General features: G+C 49.5%; 1 protein-coding gene across 1 annotated transcript in view; it reads right to left on the bottom strand.

The window, feature by feature from the left end:
- CADPS (calcium dependent secretion activator) overlaps positions 1 to 14,199 on the bottom strand; it is a 212,168-nt gene extending 197,969 nt beyond the window's left edge. The window contains 1 exon segment of the mRNA XM_030502201.1: positions 13,714 to 14,199. Coding sequence (XP_030358061.1) covers positions 13,714 to 14,085 — 372 coding nt within the window. The 5' untranslated portion in view covers positions 14,086 to 14,199.
- Positions 14,200 to 14,432: the final 233 nt, after the last annotated feature.

Here is a 14,432-nt window from a genome sequence, read left to right as displayed (position 1 = left end):
ATGATGTTCAACTGTAGTGTATGGTTGCCATCTCTGGTGCAAAGTAGTGCTGTGACTCCATAAACACCCTTGATAAATTGCACAAGACGACAGCAAGGACATTTCTCAAGTCCTGTGAGATTTGCTACATAAACAGCTACGACCTTGTACACATGGTTTCAACAGGGTCAAGTTGTTTTTTACTGGTTCTCACCCCCAATTTTTTCATTAGTGTTTAGCTGAGAAGCCAGAAGGAGAAACAGAAATATGAAATGGAGAATAAAGAGTAGAAACATCATCTTTCATTTACATTTTGTAAAACTAATTTATCTCTTCAAGCAGAGGGTAGGAAAATATTTCAGTCTTCCCACCATCCAAGCTCTTTTGTTCATTATCTCAAAGCCAGCAAAGGGAAGAAAAGCCTCCCAAGCACCTACCTGCTCCATACCAAGCATTTACTTGCTTTTACTGCTTTTTTGAGCTACCCCACACCATTTCAAGGCCAGATTGGATGGGGCTTGGAGCAACCTGGTCTAGTGGAAGGTGTCCCTGCCCACGGCAGGGGGTTGGAACTGGATGAGCTTTAAGGTCCCTTCCAACATAAACTATTCCATGATTCAATGATTCCTAGCCAACAGAACTGACCAAGAGCAATTAAAGCACAGTAGGATTTCGACTCAATCTCAGAAAGGATTAAAGTCCTTTCTACTCTCACCTTGACATACTCTAAAGCCTGGATGATTTGCATTTTGATGTCTAATTGAAATGAGGGCTGCTGCTTGACAGGCCTTAATCTCAAAAAACATGGTTGTGCCTCCCTCCCCAAAGCAAATATTTATCACAAGTTTCACCTTGAATATAGGTCACAGCATTGCAAAGCAAGTAATCAGAGCTGGGGAAAAAGAAGATTCTGTCTAGGTGAAAAAAACCCACCTAAATTCAAAAGGCACATCTGTTCTCCTGAGCCCCAGCAAGGAAAGATTATTATCATTAGCATGAGGGTTATACAGCGAATGAAACAATTGATTAAAGAAAAGCAGCAAATAAATCACTTACAGCGTCATCTTTCATCATTAAATTTTAATGGAAAAAACACTGTGATTTGCTTAGTCTGAATATATATGCAATGTAAAGAGACCATCTGACATCATCGAGGCATAACAGCACAAGATAAATGGAGACGATTTGCCACACTATTGGAGCAGCTGTAACTCCCTCCCGACCTGCAGAAATCAAACAAAAGGGCACAGAAATAGCAACCCATCTGCTTCCTGGTGGCCACTGAATCTTATGTGTTTGGCTGATAGCAAAGAATCAGGGGTCTTCTTCTGCTCATATGGGCTTAAACAGGGGGCAGCTGAGCTGTTACACTGCTTTAAATGCTTATGTCTTGTTAGGTCCATTTTGGCTGTCCCTGCAAGCCACAGCCATCAGCACGGGACCAACATCTGGAGGCTGCGCTTTGCACCAAGAGCGCCCTAAGCAAGGGCAATCAGAGTACATGCACATGCATCCAGAGGGCACCCGTCTGGAGTTGAACCTTGCTTCACAGTCTCCCAGCAATGCAAAACCAAGCTCAGCGCTCCAGGCTGCCCTCCCTTCATACAGCAGTTGGGTTTTGAGAGCATTAAAAGGAAAGAGAAAAGTGGAGCAGTAAGGGTGAAGATTTTCCTGTCCTGCTTCTGCATTACAGTGCAATTCTCCCTGCTGCAGGATAGCAGCACCTATGACAAGCTCAGGAGGTGACAGAGGAGTGAGCTGCAGGCATTGTGCATGGGAACACCCGGCAGCCTGCTGCCCACCTTCCAAACCCGGAGAGGAGCAAAGAGTGCCAGGCTATCGTGCATGGAGCTGTTACGCTATATGAAGCCCCACGTGTGTAAATTAAACATCAGCTCCTATTATCAAGTGCATACAACTTGTAAGTATGAATTATGCAGAACTATTAACTGTCTTATTATATGAGGGAGCAGCTGTAGAAGCTGCTCAGAGGACACACAAGAAGCAGGAGGGGCAGCCCGTAGATGCTCAGTGTCTGTGTGTGTCTGAGCTATAGCAGATCAACTCTCACCAGGTCCTGTCCTAGTGCTCCCAGGGACCTGCGCATCCTGCTCTGAGCAATTAACTCAGCATCTCATAAGCTCTGACTTCCAGTGCTCTACAGAGCAAAGAGAAATATTTTCATCACCTTTTTACTGATGGCAGCTTGAAAAAAGATCTAGAGAACTGTGAGAGCTTATGAAGGAACGAGCAAGGAGCTGAGCCCATAGCCAGTGCCCAAACCACTGAACTCTGCCTCTGCTTTCACCCAAGAGCACACAGAACCTGAAGCAGCAAACCCTCTGAGACCAGGATGCTCCTGTCCCTGTTTCAGCTCACTAATTATCTCTTTGACTAATGAACCCCCGCACTCAGCTGGAGCTTGCGGGTGAGGATGCTGAGCCCACGACCTGCAGAGTGCCGCAGGTTATTTAACTCAGCCCAGTCACCAAGTCCTCACCGAGCTGACACCATGCTTAGCAGATGTGCTAAGGTTGCTGGGGGCGAGCTCTGGCCATAAATTACCCATAGGATGAGAAAGCTTTAGATACAATTTTACATAAAATATTAATCTTTCCAGTCAATAGGAATGCTGTTAGGATCGAGTGGTGGGGCTGTACACAGTGAGGAAGCATTTTGGAACATAACAGGTGCTGGAAGGGAAGGCACGGATCAGTATTAAGACTAGTTTCATTTATTGTATTTATCACGGGCTTGGAAGAACAAACATCAAGCACTGTGATTACATTTACTGATGATTCAGAGTTGTGTGGGCTCCTCAGTACACAAGAGGAGGGCAATAAAGTTCTGGACAACTGTGAGCAAGCAAGCACCTCAGGGGATAAATGAATTAATTTGAGCTATGGAAATGCCACACAACAAGGCTAAAACATAAAGCAAATAACATCAAAGAGGACTTTGCACTCAGAGACTATGAGACAAAGCCAGGCATCTGCCGGCTCCCAGTTACCCACCCAGGGTGCCAGGCGCTGCGCAAGCACAAAGCCCATGTTGTCGTGGCTATGAGAGAGTGGCCATCTGGTCAAAACAGGTACAGGATACACATGAAGCATTAAAATAGCAGTCCCAGTGACACCAGCTGTACGTGCCCCCAGCCCAACACGCTGGCTTTAGAGAGGGGCTGTGCCATGAGGGGCCTAAACGAAATCTGGAGAGGGACTTTTTACAAAGGCAGGTAGTGACAAGAAAAGGGGAAATGGTTTTAACCTGACAGAGGGGAGATTTAGATGAGATATTAGGCAGAAGTTCTTCCCTGTGAGGGTGCTGAGGCGCTGGCACAGGGTGCCCAGAGAAGCTGTGGCTGCCCCATCCCTGGCAGTGCTCAAGGCCAGGTTGGACACAGGGGCTTGGAGCAACCTGCTCTAGTGGAAGGTGCCCCTGCCCATGGCAGGGGATTGGAACTGGATGAGCTTTAAGGTCCCTTCCAGCCCAAACCAGTCTGTGATTCTACATGGGGAGCCCTGCGATACAGCAGCTCCTGGGCCACCCTGGCAAAACAAACCCATGCAGGGGACCTCAGGCTACAGCTCCTGCCTCCCACCTTGCTTACCAACTCCCAGCCGCTATCACCAACCCCTCTCCAAACTCTTGACCATTGCTGCCCGTTCCCATCTCATGTACCTCCCCTAATTGCAGCCTCACCACACTAACCAGCCCTGCCTGATGCAAGGCAGCTGCCTCAGGAGACACCAAGGCATCTTGTCTGAGCCACCCTGCCCAGCAAACGGACCACTGGCAGGGGACCACAGTGGGGACAGATCCCCTTGCAGGAGATGGGCACTGAGAACATGTCTCAACAAGACTGGGGAACACAAAGCATCTGGAGCAGCAACATGAGAAAGGACATGGGAAAAGAAATAAGTAGTAACAGAGCTGCCCAAGGCCCTGAAGGCAAGACGATGCTAAATTTGATGAGGTTGAGGAAGGGAGCCAAAGGAGGAATAAATAGAGCTAATGAGAAAACAAGGCATGAGCATTCAAAAACCTTTAACACACTGCTAAACAGCAATAAAAAGGCAATTAGAGTTCCGAGATGCATGGAGGGTAATTGCACGCACTATAAATAGGTGGTAGGAAGACTGTCCCGCTCAGCAGGATCTGATTCACTTTTGGGGTGACTTCTGCATAGACAGGAATATTCTGGTGTGAGACAGCAGCTGAGAGAAGAGAGTTTACAGAGAGATTTTCTATCACACATCTTTCTGCATGAAGTATGCACCAAGGAGCTCTGCAATAGAGGCTTCAGAGGTCTGAGCTTGAGGAACTCCATATAAAAGTTCAGCAGCAGGGATGTAAAATAGCCTTAAAAAGTAACATCCATCTCATCACAACCCACCAACGAGCAGAAATCGTACCAGGCAGATCTCTGGCCACCATAAACCACCACTGCATGATCGACTCCAGTTTACTGAGGACATCAGTTCTTTCTTGAGACAGCTATAGGCTAGAAAAGTACTACTCCCCACCATCCATGCACAGCCGTGTTTGCAGGGATGGTGTGAAAATGCACCTGCATCTGGGAGCTGTAAGCAATCCCTCCTCCTTGCCCCGACTCCTTCACATATACCCTTCTGGAGGGGGATAAAGTAGACTGAAGCACTAAAGGCCCAAGAAAGGGACGGAGCAACACTGTCACTTCCCAGCTCCAAATATCTTTGTGTCCAGGCCTGGTGCCCTTCTCAGCTCCCTATTCCTTCCCACCGCAGAGCATCAGCATCAATTCACGCTCGGGAGCCGCTCTGCCCTCGTGAATGACTGAGCACACACAAAGTCTCTGCAGCCCTAACTCCAGCTAGCTCTTGGCTACGCACCAAAACACAACCCCGCGCAGCTGCACATCCCCAGATAACAGCAGCAGATGGCTCCTGCCTAGAGGTCTTGCTGGCAGAGGGTGGTCTGCGGTGCCAGCGGTGGGAGGCACAGCGCTGGTTTACTGCAGCACGCACCGCTGGCGGGTCACACAGCCTTGCCTATGGCTGAAGAAGTGCTGGCTTTGTCCTTCCTTCATCCTTGCATTGTCACCGTGCAGGTAACGGAGCAGCTGGCTCCTGCTGCGTCACCCCATTAGCTTCCTTCCGAGGCAGCGATGAGTCTGTCGTCTCTGGTTGTGAGAAGGGTGGGAGCAGTCTGCTGGGAGGGAGGGGAAATCTAGGGGCGTAGGGAATGAAAACAAACTTGGCATGTGCCATATGCAAAGCGTTTGTGCCCTCTTGATGAATCAGGAAAGGAGATTCGGCATCTTAGAGGAAATCTGCCTTTTGCTTCATGTTCTGCTTGTGCGATGGCCGCATCACCATCCAGCTGCCTAAATCCTCTGCTGCTGAGGTGGGAGAGAGGCTGACCCTTCCCACAGCATGCCAGGCAAAGTGAAACCCCCTTCTGGCAAAAGCTAGCCTCTGTCAGCACCAACAGCAGTCCCAACAGAACAGAAAAATAAGGGGTTTACCTCAAATTTACCTCCTTGTTGAACTAACATTGTATCTTACTCCAGTGAGCACAGTGCTGTATTTAGGAGCATTGCTTTATGTTCTCTCTCACAGCCAAATATCAACCCAAGTCCCTTTATCTCGCCAGGGTGCCACCAGCAGGGAGCTTATTCCTAGATAGAGCCTGTACTTCAGCTGTGACTCCCCAGGCTCCAAAACAACCCTCACGCACACACACCTGCATCCCTTCAGAAGGATGCAAATTGATTCCCTTCTCCGAGTAGCTCCAAGGAAAGCAAGGGGCTGCTCCCTGTGATACGGAGGGGAGTAAGACTGTGTGTTGGGGTGCAGGATTTTACCATCTTGGGTATATAATATGTGGCTGCCACCACGACACAGCCTTCTGTATCTGAGGGCAATGCCAACTTAGCATCATCTGGGCTGGTAACAGGATAAATTCCCTAAGGAAGGGATAATTGCTTCCCAGAGGAGTTGGCGTGCCCCACACACCTCATCGATTGCAAACACACATTGCAACTAATAGACATCAATGGTTACTACAAACTTACAGGATCTCCAAAGTCCCAATGCCATCCTTTCCAGCTCAGCAGGTGCTGGGGTTCAAATTCAGATGCTAAAGCAGACACTGCTGATGCTCTTCACAAGACATGTGAGACTGTTCCAATAAGACATTTATTAACAAATAACTTCTTCTATCAGTAATTCCTCATGGTGTGAGCCTGAAAAACAGCTTTTCCTCCCTATTACTTTCCTCCCCTGAACCAGACAGGCAATTGGAGCCAAAACACCTACTTCGAGCCCCAGTCCAAGGGAGCAAGCTGAGCCTGAGCATGCCACGGTGCTGCGGCTGCCCTGGGTGAAGGGATTCTTTCTCTTGCAGAAGTACATTAGGCAATGACAGCATCCAAAAGAAGAGCTTCTTTTCCACAGCCAAGAAGTTTAGAGAGCTTTCCTTCCCCCCACGGTCCTTCCCCTGGTGAAGACAAACAGTTGCTCATCCTAAAACATCAAGGCTGGATCTAAATCCCACCCAAAAAGGGAGCAGGAGGTGGAAACAGGGGGTCTATAGACAAAGCTAGACCTGAAGATTGTCTCTTAAGACAAAGAGCACCCTACCCTTGCGTGAACATCACCCTAATTTGGCACATGAGATCAAGAAAGGCCACTGCTGGACCATTAATGTGTAGCCTGTTTGCCAGGGTATTTGTACAAATGCATTGTGGCATCTGCCTAAAGTCCTACCAAAGTCAGTGAGGTTCCTCCAAAATCTGCACGCTGCATCTCCATTGCCCAAAGACAACCACCACAGCTCCATCATTATAGATCCCCCACCCTACAGGCTAGAAAAAACATGACTAAATCTAGATTTCATTAAGTTTCTTCATTAACCACTAACATTTGGGTACGGGCAGATGCTCAGCACTTGAGTGATTGTGGTGATACAACTATCCTGAAGCACATGGGTCAAGTCATCAAGTTGTGAGTTGAGGCAGTTTTCCAACCCCTCCATGCTGGAGATGGCCTGTACCAATGTCCCCTCACAGCATCATTATATACCTCATGCTACTAAAAGTCCAAGCTCCCAACCTTGCTGCGAGGTAGACAGACAGGCTTGAACTATGACAACTACAGACACAGCATCGCTTACCCCAAGCTGAATAAACATTTGCATGACATTTTGACTCAGGTGTTTAAATTCTAGAAAATGCCTGACTTTATCAGCCTGAATCACAGACAAACAAGACCAAATATTATCACTAAATGTACCTTTTCCAAACAACGGTTTCACACATTCAGGTCAGTATCTGCATTTATATCTAAGAATTATGCCCAATCCAGAAGAAAACCCACTCAAAGGACACCAATTACCCTGTGCCCCCAAATAATTCTTCCAAAGCAATTGCCAGGTTAGGATGCTCCATGTAATATTTTTCAGCACCTACAAGGTCACAACACAGGGAAACTGTCCAGGAACCTGCCATCTCTTACATCTCCCCTCTCCCACCCTCATGAAGACCCTGCATGCCCTACAAGAAGGGCAGCTCAATTCTGACCTGCTGGGACCCAGTGGTACCACCTGTGGTGTGGAGTGACCAAGGCGAGGAGATGACCTCTGCTTGTTCTCCCATGCCTGCACCATGCTCTCCAAGAGCTGGGGACCAAAGTGTCACCTTCCCTTGCACCTCACCCTGCTCTATTACCCGGGAGGAAAGACCTTTGAGGGGCCACCCATCAAACCTCACATCTGAGAAGCCACCCGTCCTCCTGGGTGACAAATGAAGAGGACCTGCTCCCCACCAGGGAAGGTCTTCTTTGCTGTTTAAGGGAACTCTACTGTTTTAATTAGTCTTAGGTTCTAAAGACACACTACAACATATGTAGATCACTTTGTGGGTGAAGCCCTAGCGCTGCTGAAGCCACTATAGCTGAATTCACATCAACACCAACCAACAGCTTTATTGATGATACTATATTGATTAGCCTTAACATATTAATCAGGTTTACATCATTAAATAGAAACAGGATGTTTACCTTGTGCCCCCCTAAAGCATTGGCAGTAGCTATAAGGGGTTTGCATACACACACTGCTAGTAGCAGTGTTGTGATGGCTGAGTTCCTACTGCTAAACCACACTAAAAACAAATTAATACTTCTCCAGCTAACAAAAAATTACATAGGGAAATGACTCGCTGGCCCCTTCCCGCTTAAGTGAACGGAGAACAAGTGACTCATCATTCAGCAGAAGGAATTACAAGTTGTGCAAAAGGCAAAGTGCTTCGGGGAGAGTGTCTAGACTATGTAAAGCCAGGCCATAAATAATACTTTTTGGAAAGGACAGGGTTGGAACTGCTCAATCTGCTAAGCTTCTGCCACTCTTAGTTCACAACAGCTCAAGAGGTGCCACAATAACTGAATTGCCAGGCTATGGATGAGGAACTGCAAAGTTTTACAACAGCCACAGACCAAGTTCACAGCCTATTTAATTACCTGCATTAAACTGCAAGTATATAAATAGCCAAAGCATGACAAATATTTAATATCTGAACTAAATTAAGATAAGGCACTGGCAAAATAAATGTTTTATCTGAAAATAACTATTCCCTGTAGATTCCAGATGATTTGAGCACAACCACCACATTCTCCACACCACAGTGCTAAGGAACACACATCTCAGATGTGCCAAACCTCCTTCCTGACAGCAATGCTCTCCAAGCAGCAGTGAAACACAGGCAAGCTCATCTTCACTTCAAGGTTAGCACAGAGCTGACCCAGGGACAGCCCTAGCCAAGAGCCTGGCCACCCACACCACATTCATTTGGTGGTGGCAGTGGCCTATGCCCAAGCTGAGCAGCCCCTAATTAATCTTCCAGGTTTTTATGGGTACAGTGCTAATATTTATCTTGCAAGCTTTGCTGTAACTACAGAGCTGTGCATGGGGTCCAGCTTGAGACCTACCTGGACCTTGCATCTCCTTCTTAACCAGCACTAGAGAGTAACCAAGGAACAGATAGAAAACAAACAGAGCATCATCTTTACCTGTTCTCTCCTGCAGAGCTGAGAAAACCACACTCTGGAAGGCTTCTTGGGGCCAGCAGAGCAGAATCTGACCATAACATCACCAGCAGAAAGCTCCTAAGACAAGCCTCAACACCACCCGAGTCCTGACCTGTCCCAGAAGAACAAGGTGTCGGTGGTTTTAAGGGAGAACTTGTGTAAATATGGAGTGAGAGTAACAATCAAGCCCATGTGTCGTGGTTTAAGCTGAACCCAGGACACCATGTTAGGGAAGAAGTGATTGTCTGGAAGCCTGCACTAGCTTTACAATGTTCCTAACTTGTGGCACCTGTGCACATGCCGAAAAGGCAGAAGTGTGGTATTTTAAGATGCCTCGTAACTAATTTAACCGAGTTTCTGATCCCCGACACCTGCTCTGCATTAAGCACTGTGCTTAAATCAATCACCATTCAGCAAAGCACAAGCTTAAGCTCTTTGCTGAATTTGACTGAGAATTTGGCTAATGCACCTGACGTCATCCCGCAGGCTTACACAAGCACCCAAATCACAAGCCACTTCTCCCAGGAGCAACTCCAGTAATCTGCAACTAAGCTGGAACTTTACTTCATCCCACATTTATCCTGCTGGGAACTGATTTACTCTCCCACGTGCTGCCTGCCTGCTCCCTCCTTCTGCAGGGAGAAAAGTGGGTGTTGCACAACTGCAGCGATGCCTGACCTAATGAGCTCTCCACCTTTCATCTCCTAATGAGTTCTTCCAGCTGCCCCGTTCCCAACAAGTGTTTTCAAGCAGCTGGTGATAACACGGAGAAGATCTCCCAGTTAATGCTGAGTGAGCAAACACTGATTCCTGGGTTTACTGTGCCTTTTGGCTGCTGTGCTTTGGAGGTATCTAGCAAGGGGTATAACCCACATCCAAGGGTGCTTGCTCTGCATGACAGAGACATACACGTTGCCTGGCTTCCCCAGGCTGCCCGCTGAGCTCTCTTCCCAAAGGCTTCAGACAGTTGGGATCAAGTGGGGAGAGGCACAGAGTTGTTTCAGCTCTACTTCCAACAAGTCAGCATGAGCTTGGGAAAAAACTAAATACATCCCGGGCAAGCAATTACCAAGCTAAATGCCATCTGCAGTATTAAAACACATTGTTCTGAGAAGCAACAGAGCTGGCAAAGCTGCTTTCCTCCTGAGCTGCATCTCGAGGCTGGAGCCTTCAATGTCCAGCAAGGCGTAAGCTCTGATGGGAGCTCTTCCTCTGGGGCCACTCATTCAGTAGGTCTCTTGTTCAGATTCCCCAGTGTCTAGTAAGAGGTGCCTGCACAATGCCTCCTTCCTCCCACCTGGAGTAGGAGATAAATACAGATCTTCCTATTTTCACCAAGCTTTTAAGGGACGAGTATCTTGCAGACAGTTATCTGCCTGTCAAATGTGCCTGGAATTCAGTGGTGGCTTAAAAAAGAAATCTAAGTGGGAAGTAAGACAGCACAGGCAGGTATGTAATAAGCTCCCCCCTTTCTCTCCCCCCCCCCCCTTAGGAAACAATACTAGTAAGATGTAAATAAAGGAACTTACAGCTAGACACCACAGATGTGTAGTTACTCAAGTGAAGCCCTACCACACAAACATCAAGATAAACCTGAAGCAGAGGCGTAGGCTTGAGCACACTGATCTAAAAAACAATTTTACTCCATTGCTGAAACTTCTGGGGTGTCAGGATCAGAAAAACATTAGCTCTGAGTGGCATTTGCTTGAATTTATCTCGAGTTCTGAAACAGAGTTTGTTACTAGCATAAACAATCAATGCTGTCATGCCATGTGCAGTATATACCCACCCATTCACACATTTCCACTGCTCTCTTCTCTCTCATATACGTTATAATTTATCAAACCACATGTAATTATCTTTCTGTTGCGACAGTACCTTAAGTACACCCTTCCCTTTATTCCAAGGTGGTTTGCAAGCGCTGTAAAACACCAGGCTGCATTTTCCAGCTCCCCAGCACTACACACAGGCGTGCTGCTACATAACCGGTACCCGCGGTGCCTGTGCATTACACCACTGTAACCCCCTGGGGCTCAGGGTACCGGCCAGCTCTGATACAGCAGCGCTGCAGGATCAAGGAGGGAGGATTACACGCCTCAGGGGAGGTACCACAGGGATCTTCAGCCCAGGCAAGAACTTCAGTGCTGCGACTGCAACAAAATCAATTGCTTGCTTTACTGAGAAGATGAAACCTTTCCGTTGCAAGTGGCAGGCTGTGAGAGTGGAGAGGCAATAGCACATGGAGAAGGAAGCAGTCTATCCCTCCTCTACTGACAAGGAAACTGAGGCAACAACTCCCATCAGAGCAGGAACAAACCCTGCTTTTTCTCCTCCCACCTTTCCCCTGAGGCAAATTGCATTTGCTGTAGCCCAGTGAGTCTTGAAGCATCTGAAATTTCCATCATGTCCAAAGGCCCACCCATACACAAAGTACCCACAGAGACCATTCAACCCGGCAGAGCCACCATGACGGAAGAGGGAACAAGTCCCACACCTTCACTCTCTGGTCCCCTTTGAGCCAGAGAAGGAAGGGTGGGCTTTGCCAGAGGGATGCACAAAGAAAGCAGAGGAGCACATGAAGTCCCCCAACAAACTCCAGGCTCCAGCAGTGCTTTAATTGACTTTAATGGAAGTCTTGGCTAAGGAAAGAGGGCTGGGATTTACTCTCAGCATGACAACTGAATATAGGGATATCCAGAAGACACAAACCCAGAACGAATTCACCTTTAAAAGGTGAATTCAATTTGACATGTGTTGTCAAGTTAAATTTAGCTTTCCCAATTCCATCTCACTGCTAAGTTTGAGGGGAGACAGTCAGCCCTGAGACACACCTATTTTAGCTATTCATGTAAATAAGGCAGAAGCATTTCCCTACACTCTTCATTTCACAGCAAATGGATTATTTCCTCCCAAGATCCTGTGTAACTTCCCCACTTCCTTGAGAACTGCTGCCACTTTATCATTTTAATCATTACTCCTCATTTCCTTATTTCACCTGTACTTTATTCCCCCGCTTTCCTCTTTCCCTCCCCTCTCTCCCTTCACAGTGCAGCATTTTGATTTCAAGGACTACAAATCACCCTTCTTCTCAGCCACTCTTCTTCAGACCACTAACATGCTGCCTGCTCCTTTGGAAAAAGTCCTTTTCAATCTCAGCTGACTTTTATGTGAGAAACAGTTGCAGAGCTTGTTTGTTTCGATTTCTGCAAAACTCACCATTACTTTAATGCCATCGTCTTTTTCTAACACAAAGAAATTGCACAAGAAACAAAAGCCAAGAAGACTTTGAAAATCCACAATCTATTGGAAAGGATTGTAGACAAAAAAAGAATGTAGAGAGATATATATAGCCTCCAAACCTAGCTATATTTTCAGCTAGGCGCTTTGCTCAGCAAACAAAAGCAGCTCATTCCACCTTCCAGCAACACCAGATTGTCCTATATTGCCTTTAAACTATATGCAGTACGGATACACTTTCCTACCTCCGTATGTTGCAGTGACTAATAATAGTCCTGTGGTGTAGCAGAACTGAATGTCGTTTGCATCGATACATCCAGGAGTCTGCCTGATTCACAAAGGTCATTTGTGAACACAGAACAGTACCGAGGCTAAAACTGCAGTCTAAGAAACTCAACTGAGACAACACATCAGCCATCTACTCCAGGCAACTACATCCCATCACCGACCTAACTCTGACTGCTACAGGGAAAAGTTGGCTGTATTTGAATCAAAGGTGCCTGTATCCACATCCTAGAGAAACTTAATTTCTACCCTGGCCCATGAGCTTGTGCCTCAGCAAAGAAACAAGCTCCAAGACAGCTCCTTGGGATGGGGAGCCCTGGTGAAAGGCTCCCGCCCAGCCTCTGCCTGGAGCAGCACACGGCCCTGCCACGGTGACGCGCTCGGGGAGGAAGAGTCAGGGTTGTGGCAGCAACTTCATCACAAAGCTCTGCTGCTATGTTTTGCCGGGAAGCCGGCATCAGGGAGCTCCCTGCGCATAAACACTCGCAAGAAGTTGAAATGAGACTCAGTAACTCCCCAAGTCAGCGCCAACACTCCCAGTTAAGCAAACTTTGCAGCGAGCATGGAGTTGCAGAGTCCCTTTGCAAGGACATGTGCCTGGTGTTTCCCTGCAATGTAGCCCATTTCTCTCCTTTCGACAACCTTTAGATGACCAACATCCCAAACTTCCTGACTCCCGACGTTGCGTAACTAGGAGCAATGCCATATGTCACCATGCTGGCTCCGTGCAGGAGACCACGGAGGGGAGCAGCATGGAGGGGTGACAGGGGGGGTTCCTCACACCCTGGGACAGAGCTGCTGCCAGCAAACCCCACTGGTCCAGGGCAAGGTGCCCTGCACCGGGATTGCCCTTGGCATGCCCGGACGGGTGCAGGCCTGGGAAGTGTCTGCATGGGGCTGCTGGGGAGCAGGGTGGAGGCAGAGGACAGGAGGAGGAACAGGGAGGCAAGAGAGTATTCAGGGGAGCAGGAGGGTAGGAAAGCAGGGGGCACATGGGCAGTTAGGGAAGCGGGCAGGGGACGGCTGCTGCCAGGGAGTAGGAGGACAGGGGAAGGCAGGGTGCAGGCAGAGTGATGGGGCTACGGGCAGGGGAGGCCGGGCCCGGCCGCGCAGGCAGGAGGGCAGGGCAGGGCAGCACGCACGGCGGTACCTTCTGCTGCCGGCGGGCCATGTCGGTGGGCTGCTTGGCATTGAAGGGGTAGGCGATGCAGCGCATGACGAAGACGTAGAGCTGCAGCTTCCTCTTCCTCTCCTCCTCCTCCCGCTGCAGCCGCTCCAGCTCGTCCTTCTCCTTCTCGCTGGCCACCGAGGGGCTGGGGCTGGCGGGCCGCGCCGCACCACTGCCGCGCCCGACCGGCTGCAGCCCCCCGCCGCTCCCACCGCTCGCACCTCCGCCGCTCCCCGGGCCCTCGCCGGGGCGGCTGGGCGAGAGCCGCGCCGCGGTGGGCGCCAGCGGCTCCTTCCCGCTCTCCTCTTCCACCAGCTCCTCCGACTCCTCCTCGCTGGACGACGGGTCCAGCATCGCGGCGGCGGCAGCGGGGCTCGGCCGGGGCCGGGCCGGCTTTAGGGCTGCGCTGGGCTCCGCTCGGCGCGGCTCTGCCCGGCTCCGGCTCCGCTCGCCGCCGCGCCCGAGCGCGCCCCCGCGCCGCCCCGCCCTCGCCCCGCCCCGCGCGCGCGGGCGCTGGCCGCGGTGCTGCACGGCGCGGGGCGAGGCAGAGCGAGCGCGGGAGGGCGGCCCCGCCGCGCATGTCCGCTGCGGGACGGGGACAGCGGCCACGGCAACGGGGGAGCCCCGGGGGTGCGCCCTCGGGGTGCCCGAGCCCCACGGAGGCACTGCTGTGCCCTCTGTGTGCCCAGGCTCCGTGCAGA

This window comes from Strigops habroptila, chromosome 11 (assembly GCF_004027225.2).
Source record: "Strigops habroptila isolate Jane chromosome 11, bStrHab1.2.pri, whole genome shotgun sequence".
Classification (NCBI taxonomy): domain Eukaryota; kingdom Metazoa; phylum Chordata; class Aves; order Psittaciformes; family Psittacidae; genus Strigops; species Strigops habroptila.
This window is presented reverse-complemented; position numbering and strand designations above follow the sequence as displayed.